Source organism: Dufourea novaeangliae, unplaced genomic scaffold (assembly GCF_001272555.1).
Source record: "Dufourea novaeangliae isolate 0120121106 unplaced genomic scaffold, ASM127255v1 scaffold12, whole genome shotgun sequence".
Classification (NCBI taxonomy): Eukaryota; Metazoa; Arthropoda; class Insecta; order Hymenoptera; family Halictidae; genus Dufourea; species Dufourea novaeangliae.
The window spans coordinates 789,573-810,559 of NW_015373886.1; the positions used below are offsets into that span (position 1 = coordinate 789,573).

At 40.6% G+C, this 20,987-nt stretch overlaps 1 protein-coding gene across 7 annotated transcripts in view; it reads right to left on the reverse strand.

Annotated features, from left to right (window-relative positions):
* Window positions 1-908: 908 nt before the first annotated feature.
* The window catches only part of LOC107194596 (serine/threonine-protein phosphatase 2B catalytic subunit 3-like), a 218,758-nt gene continuing 198,679 nt past the window's right edge, over window positions 909-20,987 (reverse strand). For 3 of the 7 annotated variants that reach the window (XM_015584287.1, XM_015584265.1, XM_015584258.1), the window contains 4 exons: window positions 7,399-7,483; window positions 6,392-6,489; window positions 4,573-4,788; window positions 909-1,125 (listed from right to left, as the gene is read on the reverse strand). In XM_015584287.1, coding sequence (XP_015439773.1) covers window positions 4,595-4,788; window positions 6,392-6,489; window positions 7,399-7,483 — 377 coding nt within the window. In that variant the 3' untranslated portion in view covers window positions 909-1,125; window positions 4,573-4,594. Of the gene's footprint in view, window positions 1,126-4,572; window positions 4,789-6,391; window positions 6,490-7,398; window positions 7,484-13,257; window positions 13,342-20,987 lie in introns of all 7 variants that reach the window. The other 4 variants (XM_015584280.1, XM_015584242.1, XM_015584272.1 and 1 more) reach the window with 2 other exon arrangements.

Consider the following 20,987-nt stretch of genomic DNA (forward strand, 5'->3'; position numbering starts at 1 on the left):
CATGGGTCGGGTTTTTCGTTGATATCTCATTAACGAAGCCTCGGATAACATTTTTGCTAAAAAAAAAGTTGTTTCAAATCATCTCAGGAACCCGTCATTTCCGGAAGTCTAAGATATTTTGGGACACTCTGTATATGTGTATATGTATGTTTATGTCTGCCCACATCGCGCAGGAACGTGAATGGATCCCTGGTGTGTGTATGTGTGCTGTCCTCAGGATCGAAGACTCGAGAACGATTCCTCCGGAGTTGGTCAACGCTGACACACGACCCTTCCAGTGAAGGGTGCACACCATATACATATATGTATACATATATAGTATGTATTTCTTCCCTCACGCTCCCTTTTGTCCTTCCTCTGTATGTCTCCACGCGGTTCCCGTTTACAACCATCGTTCCATCTTCTGGCCTTATACGCCGTCCCAACAATCCATCTCGACGCGATCCTCCATCGTCGTCGCGACACAGAGCTCCATTTTGGTTTTATCTTCGCGCGTTCGTGAAACGTGCGTGCCCTCTTGTATACGGAGTCGTCATATTCCCGACAGACTCGCGCTACATATACCTATATATATATACATATATATATATATATATATATCCCTATTCTCGTGATGACATTCCCGAATCGAGGATTCTAGGTGACGATCCAACGGGACACAGCGAGCAACGGCAACAGAAGATCGCTCGAGTGGTAGTCATGGTAGTCGTCGTTGTTGTTTGGTAGCAACAGGACAAAAGGGACAAGGGAACGCCCAGCGTGCAATCCGTCCCGCGTGGCGAACGTTACACACGTCGACACGGACACATCTCGAGGAACCTCGTCGCCCGAAGACGCGATCTGTGGCGACTGCTGCAGCAGCAGTTGCAACCGCCAAAGCGACTACGACGACGACGACACATGTTGTCCGCTTCGATCCCACGTCGACGAGTGTGTCTGTCGTCCTCTTTCTCTTCACGATCCTTCTCCTCCTCTTCCTCCTCGTCGCGGCCCCGACGACATCCTCTTGACTCGACGAACAGTGCACTAGCGATAACAACCGGGGGGGAGAGACGAGCAATGGTTTGGATCTTTCGGTAGCGGTGGCGGTGACAGCGCTGGGATCTTACGACCCATCCTTGCCACCTGAAACAGGTACGATCGAGGCTCGTCTGTTTTTTTTTCCGTTTTTTTTTTGCGCGTGGGAGCACACTATGCCGACCGGGGATCTATCATGCTTGTATTGTCACGAGCAAACTCGACTTCCACTCGGGGAACGCATCGCGTCGGACAAGGGTCTTTTAACATTTAGTAAATTTATTTCTACCGAAGTAAATCTTCAACCAAATGTTAATTTGTCCGTATATTTTAGCAATTCCCGAGATCATGTGGTAGCAAGCACTTCCTCTATGTTTTTTTCCCCTATCGGAAACCGAGTTTGCACGTCAGTGTACACGGGAACACAGTATTCGGTTGCTCAGACCATGTCTTTTGGGGAGTTAGCTCAGACTAGGGGTTTTCAAACTTTATTTTTCGCGGACCACTCAGATAGCTACACTGTTATTTACGTTATTCTGGTGGATTTATGTAAGATTGCATGGTTGATCGAAAATGATAATAAATATTAACCTTCGCCCGGATAGAAGAGCCTGTAAGGCTCTTTCATTATATCATAATGAAAAATATAATAATATACATAATAAATAATAAAAAATGTAATGTTACTATTTTACTAAATAAATAAAGTAAATAAATAAAAAATTTTAGAATTATTAATCTCAGCTCTTCTATACTGACAGACTCCGATGCTTTTTTCCATTTTATCCTGACGAAGGTTAAGTGTAGCTAGGAAGATCTCGGTAGAAGCTCCTTACTTTGGACCAGTGATGGACATACAGTGAGGTGGCCACTGATTGTGCCACATTTATATCAACCACTAGAGTTAGAGAATATGCAAGGGAATGTGAACGAAGATAAATATGTTGTTACAACGAGAACTGATATCGAGGTAACGTACGACAACAGAATACTGTGCACATAAGTGTCTATAAATTGCTCATCGTTGACATAAACGTGTATCGTGATTTACTTCTAGCTCGACCATTACGTACAATATTTTCGCAATATTCCCTCCCTACAGCTGTACTGTTTGTGACTGACGATGCGATTACAAAGAGTAATGGTGAAAATTAATATTCACTTCCCAATATGGCGGGGACAGCAATAACACTGACACTTATAGGGAGAGATTTACTGTATAATTATTGTGAACCTTTCGCTGCTACGATCGTGTTCTTCTCCTATATTCTCAGGCGACGGCCTGTTAATGGCTGCGTCAACCGTTTCCGAGCGTATCCAGTGGCCCGAGGTCCGACAATAAACGGCCGCAACTACTTTGCCTCTAATTCTATTGAGCCACGGACAGTTACCGCGATGACAATATCGTTCAAACTTTGATGAATGTTCGGAAGTTTGCTAGACTGCTCCGGAGTTTACGGGGCCGGCGGACTCGACGATATGAATTAGTAACACGGGACAACATCTTACGTCATTTACATTAACCGTCCACGATGCAGCTTTCTCGAGTGACCCGAGACAAATTCAACGTTATTGCGTATTCATTTTTTAGCAACGTTTCCATCTTGTATCTAAACGGACAAAATGTTAAAAAAAAAATCAAAATCTCCTATTTTTATGAGTTAACATATAAAAATGTGAATTCGTGTAACTTTCTTCAGTTTAGTACCAAGATTGAAACTCCACGAAACATTCCGAGTTAATCGCTTAAGGACATAACCCGAGTTAGCCCGATTTTGCTATACCTAATATTGAATTTCCTTTACTCCGAGTTTAATTTATTCAATAACGTGTATGTTTGTGTGTTTCAACGTTACCTATTTTTGTTTTCCTGATAATACTCAAGACTTCATATTGATTTCAATTCAAACAGAATTCACCAAAAAAAAAAGTTCAGTCTTTAAGCGTTCAAACGATTCGAAAGCTATGCTCGTAGCAGCGAAGGGATTAAAAATCTCTATTATTTGAGATACAATCACCGTCAGCAGAATGAGGATTAGAAACCTCCGTCGCTCGAATGATAATCACCGTCAACGATGAACAAACAAACGTTTACCAACAACATGCGTATATACCCAAAAGGTCGACAGAGTGTTCCCGTTACCCGGCACATGCAAGACATGCCACGAAGCTTGTGAATCGCGGCGTGTCGAACACCAAGTTTAGTCGTGGTTGTCGATGAGTTGTTAGTTACGATGAACTGGATTCCCGGTGACATTGCGCCGGGTTTGTGCGATTCGTGCATGGTTAACAGAGTTCCCATGGGTAGCTACTTTGAACTGTGAACTTGGCGAATTTTTCTAGAGATCTACGGATCTTACCCTGCTAAGGCACTAGAGAAATGGGTATGTTCATCCGCCATTTTGGGTCCAGGTGGTATCTTCCATTCCTTTCTCTCTCCAGAGAAACTAAAATGGCGGCTGAACATACTCACCTTTAGAGTGTCTTAACCCTTGAGTAGGCAACCGACGTACCCAAGTACCCATTCCTAGATTTCCTTTCACAATTTTTTGGGTTCTTGTCTGAAACAGTACTTCTGATATTATAAGGAAAAACTAAGAGTTTTGGAAAAGTATGAAAGTAAAATTATCTATGTTCATCTAATCTATCAGAATCTTTTGGTTGCCCACAAAAGGGTTAACCTGAACTCTTTGTAGACTTATCCATCTGGACCTAAAATGACGAATGCGAATACCTTCCTCTCTAGTGCTCTAGTCTCGCGTAGGTAGACCATGTGCGACCTGCACACCGTGTGGCGCTTATTAGTACTAATCGATGTTATTACATAAATGAATATACAAATAACAACTTAATAAATACAAATATGCACATAATAATATTTATATACAAATTTGTAGGTATGAGGTGTAAAAATTAATTCGTGGCTCCCACAATTATTTACTGATTCAGAACCGCCATTATTTTTACGAAGGGGAATTCGTCAACTGTCCCCGAAATGGCGTAAATGTGTAGAAAGTGATGGGAGATGTTTTGAAAACTATTTTTTTTTGTAAATAACAATATTATATATATAAATATCCATATATTTACGCATACGTGCTTCGTTATGTTGCCACGGATAAGTACCAATAAGCGCCAGGGCGCTCTTAGATTTCTACAAAAATTCGCCAAGTTCATGGCTAAAAGTAGCTACCCATGGGAGCTCCGATGGTTAATTCGAGGTGATGACTGTCTCGTGGTGAGTTTTCTTTATTTTTGTTCGATACACGATCACTCGTGGAAACGTTTTCCGTCGACAACTATTCGAATCTCTGAAGAATTTCTCCGTGAACGATTGTCATTCGACTCGAAACAGCTCGAACAACGTTTCGGTCCGCAACGGCGAACGATCCCCGCTGGTACGTGCCCCGTTGGGCAACGTTCGCCGTCGTCGTTCGTCGATCAAGGACCAAAGATCCTGATCCATACGGCGCAGAAATAGAACGAGAAAAGAGAGATCGAGAACGGAGAGGGATCTCCCTCGGTCAGGATCGTCCACGTGGCCGTGATGTGTACCTTGATTGGACGAGTGTGAGGCTCACGATTGCGGTTGCGGTGTGTTGTGGTCCCGCTTGTCTCCCGCAGAAGCCGGCGGCTTTATCACGGGCTTCTCCTCGTTCACCGGCGTGGGCGGGGCGTCCTTTCTTGGCGGCATCCTTTCGTTTATGGCGTCGAGACCCTTCGCCTCGGCGAACGAGGTGATTTTGTGGTTCGGCGAGAAGCCTTGGAGTGCTGGAAAACCAACGAACAACGGTCAGAACGTCTGAATTTTCATGGAATTTGGCAGTCTGTTATTCGCTTTACAAAAATTTTAGGGAAAATTCCGAGGAAATTGGGAAAATAATCGGTAAACTTTTCGTAGCGATTAATTCTATCAGAGCAGTTACAGAAATGTTTGCCCTTTAACACTTTAACTGCCACATCACCCCAATATAATAATAGTAATATATAGGGTGTCCTATTTAAATAGATCCATTCGAATATCTCCGAAACTGTTGACGATACTAAAAAATGCTTCTGACAATAGTCGGAGATATTCGAGTGGGTTGATTTAAATGGGACATCGTGTATGTTTATTTACAGACGGGTTATGAGCGTTTTGGTATAATATACAAGTATACGCAAGTCTGGAGAACAAACAATATGTTTAGATGTACAATAATACGTAAAGATGTACCAGAGTTTACGAAAACTTATAGTAACTATACAGAATGTTTATCAAAATTTCACGAAAGTTCAACAGGACTACATGAAGAATAAAAAAAATAAACAAAAAGAAAAGATAAAAATTTACAAATATATTTCCAAGAATGTACAGAAAGTTACGTTTTTGTAGAAAGGAATGCGTAATTAAGGATAAAATAACGAGTAACGGAATTAAGAACGGAAAAAGAGAAAGAACTATATAAGAATATAGAAAATTAACAAGAAAATATAAGAATACACAAGAATCAAAGTTACGTATAGGTAATATGGGCGACGCGTACATTACAACGACGTTGGATTATTTGAATATTGTTACCATATTTTTGCATGAAACTAATATAACAGTATACTTTAAAACAGGACCAACAGCCTCTATTTACGTTTTTGACGATCTTATTTTTTCGACGATTTATGACTTAAAAAACGAAATAAACTGTGTCTAGCTACGTAGGCCCTTTTCACAGTGGCAGTCAACGTGTTAATTATGTTTTATCGGGTCTTTATTATGCCCTGGCGTAGTTCAGGTCAAATTTGAAACAATGATATTTGTTTTTTACTTTGTCGAGTTAACGAGCTTTGCTTCAGACGAAGACTCAACTGATGCTATCGATTTCAATGCAAAGTGGTAACGTGTCTCTCAGTAGTACGAATCAATAACATGTCCAATCCATGGACCTCTCGGACAATACTGTGGAGGATGTTTCAGAGACACAAGATACAGGAAATCTGATCCAGAATTAATGTTTCGAATACTGTATGCAGGGTACATAGAGATTACGATAGCAAGATATGCGACCATTGCAGTGTTTAATAGATATTCATCAGATCAAAGATCTGCATTGGTGACATTCGAAGACTTGCAGTTTTTTTTAACGAGTTCATTACCTAATAAGTATACTCCGGATTTTTACGCGAAATGACATTTTCTAAAGCAATTTTTTACGGCAACAGCAAAGGTAGAAATTTATTTTTTCTCTTAAATATTTTACTGGCTACAATAGAAAATATATTGCGTCTGACGAAAGTTTCTTCGCTTTTGTATTTCACATAAGCCTATTGGCTATAAATGCGTAAAATCGGCAGTTTACTAATAAATTGAAATAGTTTAGATGAGAAACATGATGTTTACCGTTGTGTAGAGACCTCTTGCCACCCGACAACGCGCCAAGCGGTAAAGCTCCAGTCGGTGTCAGTCCCTTCAGCTGTAACACGCTCTCGCTCTCCTCCCTGAAAATAACGAGCACAAAAAAACAAACTGATAAATGAACACGTTAAACGACAAATAAAAATCCTATTCCACGATCGGGAGAGATCGTTAAACGGTCTGTATTTAAAACGTTGGCTGATCCTCGGGAATTAATTCGTTCGTGGCGGCGCGTTTAACGATTCGCGTGAATATGTATTTCGCGATCGGGAGTTCTATCCTCCGATAAAGGATTTATAAATCGCGGACCATTTTCCATTTTCAGTAGTAAAGGTGATTATTGGTACCCCTCTTCTGTGAACGAATTATGCGTAAAAATAGTACGGTTTACACTTAGAGTGTCTCGAGATTTTGTAAATTTACGAATTCTTTAAATCGGCGATCGAAACGGGGACGCTGTTAAAAATGACGGAATGGCACCTTTTACCGGTCTTTAAACGTAAAACTCGACGAAAATGGTATTTTAATATAGTTTCCTTCGAGGTTTAACGAATGGTGTCGCGTAAACGGAGTCGTTCGACTTACAACCGTCTTTACGGCGGTATCAAGGTACACCGTGACCTTGTTAATTAATTGAATCACTTACCGTATGTGTTTCGTTATTTATATTCCACAGAAAATCAACTCTATTTTCAAATTACCCGGTATTGGTAAAGCGATCAGATTTTAATTAACACTAGAACTACCAAGCAAGTCAAATGACTTGTCAATACACTCTTACAACGATGATTGAAATGTTTTGACAATACATTTTCTCAGATCTTTTGCACTTTTTATTACGACATGAAAGTGAAGAAATTAGTCAATTTCTAAATTTCTAAATTTTCGAAAGTTTTTCACGTTTATCCACCGGTCGAAGCAAATATGCGTTTATCGTTCCAGTGTTAAAGTTCTACCGACGAAATTTTCATCTGATAAACGTGTGTACTGACCTCAGGACGGAGAAGACTCGCGCCATCTTTCCAATGGCTCTGATCTTGTTTTTGATTACCTCCCGGCGTAGATTCGCTGCAGCGCCTAAAAAATCGAGGACATCGGGTTAGAACGATCCAATTCTACGAGAGCGTCTCGTACAATATCGACGGTGATCGACGAAATCGCGAAGGCGTCGTACAATATTCGATCGACGGATGATCGAATTTCTAAGTTACTGCTCTAGGCGTCTACGAACACGTTTCAGCGTCAAAACCACTAGCGATCTATCGATCCATTCCTTTCCGACGTTCGTACTCTTAAAGTATCACTAAAAGAAAAAAACACGAGAAGAATAGAAAACAAAAATACGGAATTAATCATTCTAACAGCCTAAACAACGACGTACGCTGCTGAGAATGAGGATTCCGGCCTTCGCGAGATCGACATCACCGATTCGCTCCGCGACTTCGCGTCGCAGGAGGAATCGATCTCGGCGAGAAAACTACGTTATTCATACCACAGCTTACCGGGTACATGTTATTTAAAAAAAAAAAAAAAAAAAAAAAAACAGAAACATAAGTCACTCGTTATTCTCGGGTCTCACGGCAAACAACAAACAGCCAAATACTACAGCCAAAAACTCGGTGCACGCGACGAGCGAGTGCGTATTAGTCTCGACGTTACAGAGAATCGATATTTCACCGTCCAACGGGGAGAATACCATACACATTTTTTACGGGTATCGCTCCTGCGAATCAGTGAGAAAACCCAGTCAAAGGTTTCGGTGAATCGTCGCGATCGTTCGCGATCGACGTTATTCTCCATTTCTCTTGTCAGCGAACCGACCCGTAAACGTTTAACGAGCGCGAACTTTTTACATTGTACCGCGGTACAAGGCGCGAAATCGAGAGAAAAAAATACCACGAGAAAAAGATCGAGAAAAATATCGAATAATCAGCTGAATAGTGTAGGGTTAATACGTAATTGCGTATTTTCATCGCGAGGACAAAAACGCGTTTCGCACGATCGAGAATCGCGAGATTCGAACACGTTTCAACGATCTAGCGTGGACTCATCGAAACCCCGTCAGGTTTTATCTCGGCTCCGTGGACATCAAGTTTCGACACGGAACAGCTGGAGAACCGTAAGGGGAAACCATTGTATACCGGGTGGTTGGAATGTATGCGGTCGAGCTTGTATCGCGTACGAACGGAGTCGTTTGGGAAAATGCGTTTATACTCGTTGAAAGATGGTACTTATTGAAAAATATCATTGGAGTATGAAATTTAACATCTTGATTTTGAATCGGTGTTGCACGTTGGAAAGTCCGGTTGAAAAAAACTCTAGATTCGATGCATAAAAAGTTTTACTTCTTGACACAACTGTGTAATAACGGAGTCCGGCGAAGAGACTATAAAAAGTTAGTAACTGGACAACCGACAGACAGTGGAAGAATTTACTTTATTCTGAACATAATGAAACCCCTCGTTGGAGAAAATACAGGGTGTTCCACAAGCATCTTCAATATCTGATTTGTTTTTGCAGATACAAAAAGAAAAATGTGAAGGGATAAAATTGTTTGGTTTGAAGGAGCAAATACTATGATAAGTAAACATTTGTCTCAAGATCATATTTTTCGAAATTTCAAGGTCATCGATTTTTTTTTAAACAGAAGTACATATCTTTATCAGTGTGGCGTAATAGTTGAGATCAAGACCAATCCAATGACCTACAATAGTGTGACCTTCATGTGACCTTGAGCACGAAAAATCTATAAATATGTGAGTGTAGATTTAAATAATAATAGAATTACTACGATAGAGGGATTAGTATAAACATTTATCGAAGTTGGTGGACATCACTTTGAGCATTTATTCAAATAAATTTCCTGCAAATCTAAAACAAGTGAGATACTAAAGATGCTCACGCTAGGTAGAACACCCTCTATGCTACTATGTCACTTTCAGTCCACAAAAAGGGGAGAATTTACAATAAACTCCGCAATCTACTAACCAACAAAGATTTCTATACAGTTGTACGATTTAACTCGTATTCCCCAGTGTAGTCGCGGTTTAATGGACTCTTGTGAACAATAACCCCAACATAACAGTGTCTCGCGAAACAAACAGAACAGGACTTCTAAACGTTCCGTGTACGTACGATCCACAAATTTGCCCGCATATATTCCCGACACCGTGTATATACACACGCGGTGCCGTATATTTAATATATCTATAGACAGAGTGTGCACGAGGGATAATAGCACAAGCTCATTGCATATAAATGCACGCAGCTACGTACGCGTGCACGTGGTAAACGAAAGCCGTGTGTAAACGTGCGTTATTATAAACCGTATATTATATAGATAGATAACCATATATACATAGATAATTCTTTATCTATATGTATATATATAACTATGTATATACATGTATATACACTACCATCCATAAGTGTCCGGACACAAAACATTGTCGACATTAGAATATTACTATTCTTGAATGAATAAGACTAATAATCATTTTTATCAATTGAACAGCATTGTTTGTCTAATTTTACAATAGTACCAGGTTCTCTTGTCGTTAATTCTTCTTTAGAACTCGAGTTCGCAGTCTCTTGCCGCAGATAAACTCAAACGAATTCTAACGAAACGCCTGCATCGTCTTACCGTCATGTTTCTTTCAATTTACACGACTGATACTCGTCTAAACGCCATAAAAGTACAACAGAAGTTCGAAAAAGGAAGCTGAGACTTATTTCTTCTTTATATGTGTATTCTACCTACATACCTTTTCATTCAATTTTGGTCACGAGTACTTTTATCGATATTATTTCTTAATAAATATCACTTTAATTCTTCTATAACAATTTACTATATTCACTTTCGGTAAGATAAAATTTTATAGGATCACGACACTCTGTTTGGGACCCAATGTTGGGACTAATAACTGAACTATATTTATTTACAGTATGTACAAAAGAGCCTGAGTGCTCTTAAATAAATACAAGGAACCTAATTGTTCACTTAGAGCTCCAACCTAATTGTTGGAGCGTTCTAAAATTTGTCTGTAGATGCGACTGTACCGGACGACTGTTTGCTTGTCAATATCTCTGACTGACTGTCTCACAAAACTATCCGGAAAAATGGTTGCTGGGCCCGTGCATCCCCTCCATGCGTCCTTGGCGCGATACTTTAAAGGAGGGGTTGTCGCAACCCTCTGACGATGGGGTTGGACGGCAGTTCGGCAACATCCTGGACTTTCCCGTCGGTTCCACCTTCCTCTCGCGGTTCCGAGAAACCGTTAAGTCCCCGCACAAAGGTACCGTCCCGAAGTCTGGGGTTTATGACACGTCGATGGTCATGCGGACCCTTCCAAGGTGAGTCTCCTGCACATTTGGTTGCCAAATGTCAGAAACACGTTTCCTTCCGAAGGTTTCCAATCAATTTTAAAAATCCCTGACCGTGTCATAAACCTGTGTTAGCGACGAGCGCTAACAAAATTATAAAAACCAATAAATACGTTTTGTACAGAAATCATTTATAAAAACTCGTAGAACATTTCGCAGATTTTCATCGTTGTATATGTGTTCGGATACTTCTGGATGGTAGTGTATATACATATGTACTTATGTGTCCTACGTGCAGGCCGCGCCGACTGCATATCCAAGGGGGAAGGGGTGGCTGTTTTGTTATGCAAAAATACGAGATGCAAGAGAAAGAGGTCGCATGCACATGCAGGCTTGAGCGCGAGAAACGTACGCACCATCGGTCACTACGGCGCTTTTAACCGGTCGCCGTTGGTTAATTCACCGCTACTTGCCTACTTTCTCGTTCGCATTTTTTTTTTCATTTCGTTTTTTTTTTTTTTTCATTATTGTTCCCTCCGACCCGTATCCACGCGCCAGAAATTTTCCGCGACGCTGCGCCACGCCGCGGCTGGGATTTCAAGCGATCCTGGGGGACTTTCATGGGATTACGGAGGTAGGTTGGCTACACTGGCGGGCCAGCGACACAGTGGTTCTCGATCGTTTCCATTCCCGTGTGCTTTAGTTTCTTGAGATTGAAACTTATGGATATTCTGTATGATTTTTAATAATTGTATATCGTATTTACTCTTTATTGAGAACTGTTGGATCGGGAATTATTTAATATTTATTTGTTTATTATTATATATTTATGTTTATCGAAATGTACGTTACGGCGTTAAATGTTTCATCACGTGAGATATAAAAATGGTATTATGGTATTACGGAAAATTCTCGTTGTAAACTGTCTCGTTTATCCTGTTTGTGATACGAACGCGTAAAGTCCGTAGTTTATGCTGCATTTAGAACAGAAGGGAAGAAATAACTTGTCGCGAACGATGTTCGCGGGTGCACGGTGGAACATTGTGACCTAGAAAGTGTGTTTCCACCGTCTTTTTCGCGTTTCACGCTTTAATTACGCTGTATACAGGAACTGTAATTATAGAGAGAGCGGTGGGAAAACGCGACTGTTATTAAAACTGATCTTCAATTAAAATTGTAAAGGGTTGGAAATGAAAATGCGTAGAATCTTAATGTATGAACATTTAAATAAGCGTGTACGTGATACCCGAATCATTCGTCTAATTTAGTTTTTCCTACTTATCCGCATTATTTTGAAGCCGTTAAATTTTAATCTTCAAGTTCTTGTCCCCATCAATATATTCAACTGTTAATTATTTTAAAAAAATTAGTGACTAATTTAAAAGCATCACTCGGTGTACAACCGTGTAATCATGATTTTTCCACTAAACGAGAACCACTGTGTTTTTACACTAATAACAGAAAAATATCTATTGTATCTAACTATAAAGAAAAGCAGTTAAAAAACGGTTAACCCTAAATCTGTATTATTAATGATAAAACAATTCGAAGGATCAGATCACAAAACGTCCCGAAAATTCTAGGCGCACGGTTACGGGTTAAGAAGCGAACTACTGGTAATTGACTAAATTGCGAGCCACAACGTAAGGGGTTGAAGTCCCGACAGTACAGGGGTGTAGAAAATTGAAGCCTTTCAAATATCGTATCACAGTACCATATTTACCGAAGAGTAACTGGTTGCAGACTTTTAGTCAGCATCGAATCGCACGATCGAAACATTCGAATTTTAGGGGGAGGTTAGGGAGTAACTTGATCCTTACAATTTCTAATCGTTGGATCGTATAGATTATAGATCACCGGATTTCGGCACGCGTTTCGAACTTGGACAAAACCGTACAATTCATGCTGCGTTTTCATTATCGAGTCACGGATCGTTTTAAGCTATCACAACGGTTGTTAGTTCTCTTTTCAATTGTACCAAAAGGAGGTAACGTGTACATCAATATCGGAGTCCCGCGAAAAGTTCCAAACTTAATCCACGAGATCATTTATATACAACGATCCCGGAAGATTCGTTACGGTGACAGGAGAATTTAATTCGCCTTTGATTTTAATGATAATCGAGTGTCATGTATCAACAGGTGTATAGTTGGTTCATCTTTGAAACAAATTAATAGAATTTTAAAAGAACCTAATATAAATTTGACAAAATTTGAACTTAAATCAAAGAAATTCAGTCACTCGGGACTAACGACGCGATTACAGAGTGCACTGGGCTTGATTTTTACATAGAAACGATAATAATAATTAAAAAATAAACAAACAAATTTTATCATACACGATAAATAAACTCTAAAGAATATTATTAAATAGTACGGAAACATTCACTGTGGCTGAAGCAATTTTTGTTGGAGAATATACAGTGTTATAAATAAAACAGCAGAACTTTCCGCGGGATCCGATCCGAATTAGTCGTTGAATTTACAAAATTCATGGTTCTACGGGTAGCTCACACGAGTCGGACGTACGTGAAAATATCGTCCCGGTGTCGTCGTGTTTCCGCTCCCCCAACCGTTCGCGAGTTAAATTTGCGGATGTCAGGGGTTGCGAGGCTATAGCAAATTGGGCAATTCGTCACTCGGAGAGAACAGACTCGGGGTATCAGTGATTCGAGCTGGCCGGACTCGAGTGACCGATTTCTATCCGTGCGCGCGCGCGCCGAATTCGATCGAACGAGCGACAAAATATTGGATGAACTCCGTGAACTGCTTTATCGATCGTAATCTCGCGGCACGATACGAGCAAAGGTACTTTTCTTGATTTATCGTTCGAATTTCTCGCGATCGAGCACGGTGTGTATGGAAAAGCTTCCCGGTGGAATGTGTTTTGCTGGGACTCAAGGGGGGAGGGGGAGAAAATATTTCTGGAATTATACAGGATGTCCGAAAATGATGGGATAATCCGTAACACGCATATTCCTCATGCAAATACAAATCGAAAAGTCCTTTACCTTTTTGTAATCTGAAGTTCCGTTCTCGAGATATTAGAAGTTAAACGAACTCCAATAAGCTGAACGGTCGGCCACGCGTACGCGCAGTTACAGTGAAGAAGCGCGCGACCCAGGTCATTGGTCTGTCTTCGCGCACATGCGGCCAACCGCTCAGCTGATTGGAGTTCGTTTAACTGCTAATATTTCGAAAACGGAGCTTCAGATTACAAAACGGTAAAGGATTTTTTGATTTGTATTTACATGAGGAATATGTATGTCACGGATTTTCTCTTCGTTTTCGGACACCCTGTACATCTGTGGTTATTAGGAAACACGCCGCATGTCAGATGTTTGCACTTTCGAGACATTGTCGTTTAATGAACACTAATTCTTCTTATTACTAATATTTTCTAGTTTTACGATATAAATGTATGCTTCCTACATTCTGCATAATATTCTTCTGTGCACTATATACATTGTTTTTTCTTTGGAAAATACAAGTTACATATTAATAATGTTTTGATTTTATACAAAATAAGATATTGTATAAGCAGATTAATAGAAATAAAAACTACAACGTGATCACAAAAGAAAGATACGAGTAATCGTCGTATTATCCAAATTATGTGGACTTACATTGTTTTACCCGATGCGTATACATTGAATATTGGACTCCAGTTAAATTGCATTATAGTTTTGATTGTATAAAATTGGTTTTCGTGCATTTTTTCCCGATAAACACATAAACCCTATATTCCACAGTTCGATTAATGCGTAAACTCAAATTTCGTTTGAAACTGTGACATGCGGTTGTTCCCTACATCCACAGATATATCCTGCGCGACGCCGCTTTTACCCGGCCAGTGTAAGCGCTGCCGCGCGTTTCTCGATTCTCACGAAAGAAACCTGGGAACTGAACCGGTCCGTCTATGATACCCCAAACGAGCTGGATTACCGAATATCGAAGATTTAACGACAATCTTATACTCTTCTCTCTCTGTTCGATTCGAAGGTTTGTCAAGTCTAATCTGTGTAAATTGAACGTCGATTACCCACTTTAATATCGATTTATCGACTTAAAGAGACGAACAAGAGTGGGAATATGTTCGATAAGTAAGAATCGGAGGTTTTCGAATAATTGCCCGAAATACCAAAGACCTTTCGAATAAACGGGAGTCCTCTGTGCACCGGTTTCTCAACTTCGATCGTCTTCTCGGAAAGAGGATCGCTAAAGGGAGACGAGCATATGAGAATCGGCGTTAAAATCACGGGAGTAGGCTGGGAGATCTGAAAGAATTGTCGACAGGTGGTTTCGAATCCCGTCGAACAAATGGGATTCTCAGCTGACCGGGGATGGTGTACACACGATTTATCGATCATCCTTTTGCATCCTGCGGTTCTCACGAGAAGGACGATGCGGCACATACAACGACGTACGTCACTACTAATTTATACAACAGATCAAGCCTTTTGCTCTCTAGACATTTACGTGTCAGCGCATGAGTACGCACGAGTGGACACACTGTCGCAATGACATTCTGCGCGGACGAACGGGCTCTCTTTTTCTCTCTCTCTCTCGCTCTGTTTCGAGTCGGAGAACAGATTCGGTCGATCCTTCACCGATAAAATCGATCAACACAATCAAATATTTTCAATTCGTTCGCGAAAAAAATTACAAGAAACGTTTAAAAAAAATTACCGTTTGAGATTCATGGTGTCTTTAAGATTCAAGAAAAAAAAGAAATGAAAAAAAAAAGTTCATGTCGATTTTACTCCGCGTCGGAGAAGGAAGCTATTTTCAAGCGACTCGAAGGATTTTAGTGTTCATCCATATCTCGGATCCCGGCCCGCCATTGCGACAGTTTTCTACCGAGCTAACATTTATCATAAGGTGTTCGAGTTCGGCATCGAGTCAGAAACGGAGATCCATCCGTGTCTGGATTCCCGGGGACTCGAGGCTCGTCCGTGGCCGAACGGTTTTTCAGTTGAACTGAACGGACCCGAACGAATAATTCCAATGGAACTACGGACGGGGAGAATCCGCGGAGCCCGTGTACCCGAGTTGAAAAGTGTTCGTCGCAGATCTGTGCTCAAAACACTTATATATTGCGCGGAGCTACTAGTGCTCTATTGTTCTTTGTAGAAGCGTTTCTAAATAGGCGTAGGTTCGCTCTTCGAGCCAACTGTGCACCGGTGGGAATGGATAAAAAATTTCGCGAACAGCGGGAAACGCACAAATTTTTGACGAGATCTCGATTTGGAAAAATGCGATTTTTTTTCTACTGTTTGTTGTTGGCTCGAAGCGTCGATTTCGTGTGTGAAGATCGTTTTGAATACAGGTCCGATGGTTTTCTTTTTTTTTTGGTCTGGATGGATCTCCGTGACTTTCGACGACCATAGGCGCCGCTACTGGGAAATAGACACACCTCGGGGTATGTTCCATAGCCTTCGTTGCCACGCCTATGTCGTTTTTTCGATGCCATCTCACGCGATTTCGCTTGTCAACGGATAGGAAACTTCGCGTACCCAATGGTACTCTGTCTCCGTTCGCACAGGAACGTCGAGGATTGGGTCGTAGAATAACTTGATTCGCTTCTGTATTACACTTTTGTAGCTGTACCAAGTAAGCTACCATTTGCGTTTACTTTCTGATCTTTTTCTTGGTAGAAATTACGTAGAGGATGTAGCTATGACAGCATCAATAGCAAGGAAAGTCTGAAATACGACCCAGTCTTCGAAGTTCTCTTGAAAGGATCTATCGTTTGACTTCAAGGAAGTTGATTAATTTTTGGAAAAAGCCGAGCCTTTGAGACTCGACGGAGACCATTGGGTGCTTGACGTGCTCCTTTCTCGTTTTACGTGGTCGATTCGTGGAGGATTGAAGCTGGGAGGCCTAAACACTTCGCTGAACCCATTGTGTAATTTCACGTTACTTAAAATATCTTTAATATTACAGAATCTCTTAATCTCTTTCGAAATATCGATCAAAATTCTTAACAGTCCAGTTGATTTTATGAGTTAAAGGAGACTCTGCTCATTTCGTTCCAGTTGTTTTTACTCGAATTTAGTTTCGAAAATTTCCAACTCAGTAATTTCGTTTGAAACGTAAAACGGAACAAAAGGTTTTGGGATTTAAAGCGATTCTCGTTGGGCCTCCCGGAACGCCTGGATCTTCCACGATCGTGATCTATGCGCACTTTCAACAGAGAAGAACTCACCGTACGCGATGGTAGGTAGGGTCGTTTTCGGACCAGAACGTCGGGTTACCATCGGGTTACCATGGTGGCCATGGTGCCCATGGTCGGTTTACCGATGGTGAGCGTGGACGTGAGTAAAAGGACAGAAGTAACCAACAATGTGAGAGCAGCGTCAATGCGGCCGAAGAGAAGAGGTAGTGAGAGGCGGAGATGGTAGATTTTTTGTTTGTCGTATTCGAATTTTGTTCGATCGATCGTTCGGACAGTCCGACGAAGGAGGTTCGAATCGTACCGTTATACAGTATTTTTTTTTTTTTTTTTTGGTTTCGAATGGTTGATAGTGGTGGTTGGTGATGGTTGGTTGGTTGGTGGTTGTAGAATGTGGCGTAAAGAAAAGAACACATAGAACAGACAAGAAAAAAAGTGCACAGCGTAAGTGGCATTCAAATCAAGCGTGTGCATTAGATTTTCGAAAATTATTGTGCTTGTTCCCTTAGTACGTGGAGCGATCCATGGTACGTAATTTGAAGTGGTGACGGTAAGCATAATTTGGTATACGATATTGCCAATGTATTCGAAGTGTCACTTCTCACGTACTAAGGAACACATTGGATTTCTTTTCATCTTTTTCTAATTCACAGTGGGCTAAAAATGATGACAATGGGGCAAATGTAGATTGTTCTATGTTTGAAATATAGGTCTGACGAAAATTGGCTATAAGGTAGCAAAATGGTTAATGCATGTTAATCTTTGTTCGGAAAAACAGTTCTGTTTAGCCCACTCTGATTGTAAAAAAATGATTCTTAATTGTACATCAATATTTCTCGACCGAATCTGTAGAATCGAAGAAAAGAAAAATGTCAAATGAACAAGTTTTCAGGCTGTGTATGTGTTAAGTTACAACAGATTCAAGATTCTTATCGATGGGTCACATAATACAAATGGCCGCCATTTTAGCACAAATACGCTTTGTCACCTCGCTACTTTACAGCTTCAAAGAATACACAATTTGCGTTGAAAAATCTAAATACAATTTGTTTCAACTATCTATCCCGGAGAGATAATCAAACACTAACTGAATATCCAATAACAATCGTAGTACTAGTTAAAAAAAATTGACAAGAATACTCAATAATCTTCGAGACGCGGCCATCTTGGATTCGCTGTAACTTCCACACTAAAGCCCGCGAAAATTCAAACTCATTCAACGCTTTTCCCACTTTTCCGCTCTAGATTCGTCGCTCGAAGTGCAATTAAGTATTCAGCGAATATTTTGTTCGTCCAATCTCGATGATATCCGACGAAAATTATCGTTCATCGTCCTCGAATGTCGCTCCATAGATCCAGTTGTCTCGCGGTTGAACGATTTCGCGGAACTCCAGATCGTTAACACGGGGAATCCGAAACACCATTCGAATTTTCCGGAATTTCGAGCGAGTTATTTTCGCCAGACGACGCGCGCTCAGTTGTTTTATCGAACAAGCGAAAACACAGTCGCGCGGAAGTGGCCAGTCGACAGAGAAATATTCGGCGGCGGCGTCGTAATATAAATGGTAAACGCGGTGGCCGCCGAGCTTTTGGATTTTACGATTTCCGCGGAAAACCGAGAACAGATCGAAGATGAAGCTCGACGAAACATCGGGGACGAATGAGTTGGCGACCGGAAAAGAATTTCAGACGATGAAAAAAGAATTTTTCCCGGATAGCCGACCGGTTCAACCGAAATTCGTCGGAGATCCTCGATTTCGACTGGTGGGTTTCGAATGGGATGATCGATTTTTATTGGTCGATTGTAAACGATGGGCACTGAAAGCATAAGAAGGTGAGTCGTTAGTGTAGGCAACACGGGCGGTCTGCGGTTTTGTACCGTCCAATAACGGAATTTGTCCAGGAAAAAAAAGTAAGATAACAAAAATGTTTCTCTACTTTCAGTTTCGTTATTCTCTAAATGTTCTCTACGGCTGCTTGGACGATTCTTTACAATGTAACACGAGTATGATTAAATTCAAAGCAGCAATCGAAATGTAGTTTTCGATATTAGAAAAATAGGTAGCAGTTTTGTATTTAAATTAAAAGGTAATATCAAAGGACTTCGAATTGAACTACTCTACTTTTAATTTTCTAGAGTCTTCCTATTCCCTTCTGTTTCGATCATCGACGTCACGCAGACCGCCCTAGTCCCAGAACTTCGTGATTACTTTCTACGCGGCGAAACTGTTTCATATTTTCTCGCCTCGTCTCGTTCTTTAAAGTATCGAGCCGCAATTGGCGTTTCGAGTTATAAAGCGTCGAGGAAAGTAATCTCGATAGCAAGACCGTGACAAACGCTGGACATTCGTGAAAATATTAGTGCGCGGTAATTAACACACCGCCACACAGAAGCTACCTGCAAAAACTGATTAAGAAAAACTTTTGATTAATAAACGTATCGTCGATCGTGCGAGAAATCCTCTGATTATCTGCTTCTCATTAAAAAAGAAAGAAGTCATAGAACATTGGAAAAATTCACTGGGTCAGAATCGAATTCGAAATTCTTGAAATATCAAGATGAGAATTCCTCGCACGGTCTCCGATGAACAGGAAACAATCGATTAAAATTAATAATTAGTCTTTAATCCTAAGATCTACTTGACACTAGCATGCGCGTAAATAATAACGTGTCGCAATCGAAAGAAGGATTTAGTTCGCCGGGCTGGCCGGCACTTTCTCAGGCGAATCAGTTGAATTAATAAAGAGAAAGAAAACAAACTAGGGCGGGTGGGGGCGAAAGAACTGGTAGTAAAAGGGGAACATAAAACGATTAAGAAACGAGCAAACCAGGGAAGACAGAGAGCGGAGGGTTGTTAAAACGAAACACTGAGGGGTGGGGACAGACGTGGTGTCTCGTGATATAGAAACGATGAATTTGAGAATGACGATGTTTTTGCTGCGACAGGTAATCGGGCGCATTCGTGAGCATATGAAGAGAGAATTATCATAGTGTTCGGTTTTGGTTCTACTGGGTTCGACTACTGATTGCTATCTCTCGAGGAAGATACTTGGATCGTGGCAGCGTTCAGGTTGCAAAGAAGACGAGAACTATAAATTATCCTTATTGATCATTTGAAATTTTAACGCTCAGTCTTTCGTTATTAATCATCTAAAATTTTAATGGTCAATTTCACGCTATTGATCGTCTCAATTATTAACATCAAACGTATCCGGTAATCCACCACTCCCCGCCAAATTGAATATATGGTAATATTCCCAAGAAAATAAAAAAATAAAAAATATTGTACACTATTCTTCTCAAATGTAAGAACAAAAAGATACACTCAACTGAAATCACATTGTCATCTCTACGTGAGAAAAGTGGATTACTGTTCAGTACGCTAAATAGTGTTAGTATTTGATCTCGATCCGGAACGAAGGAAATCGGTTTCCTAAAAGGCTTCAGATTTAATTTCCCCGCGACAGTTTAAACTTTTCATATTGTTAAAACGAATTTTGGAACATATACATATATACAATTATTTAGTCCGAATATTTGAATACCCACAAACTCTGACAAGGGAAAGCACGGAAGTGTCCCCCTCCGATTTTGATGAAACTCCGTATGTCTGTTAAGCAGTCAAAAATAAGGGATACCTATTTTTTTTATCGGCTGAGACGCGACTTTAAGGGGTGAAACCACCCCTCGAAGTTTCGATCCGAAATTTTTTTGTTATAAACAAATTACATTTCGGACAATTTATTAGCACCATATTATTCTACATAAAAAACTGCAAACCTCGTCTATTAGAAGTTTTCATGTATCTCCTCTCGTTTTCGAGAAAATACTTTCGGGTCGAAACTTCGAGGGGTGGTTTCACCCCTTAAAGTCGTGTCTCAGCCGATAAAAAAAATACGTGTCCCTTATTTTTGACTGCTCAACAGACGAAGTTTTTATCAAATACGGAAGGGGACACTTCCGTGCCGTCCCTTGTAAAACGTCAACGAAATACAGTAAACTATCGATGACTGTCCGAAGGCTCCCCGGTACATTATTACATATTTCATAAACCAATAGCCATATACGGTTGAAACAAATATC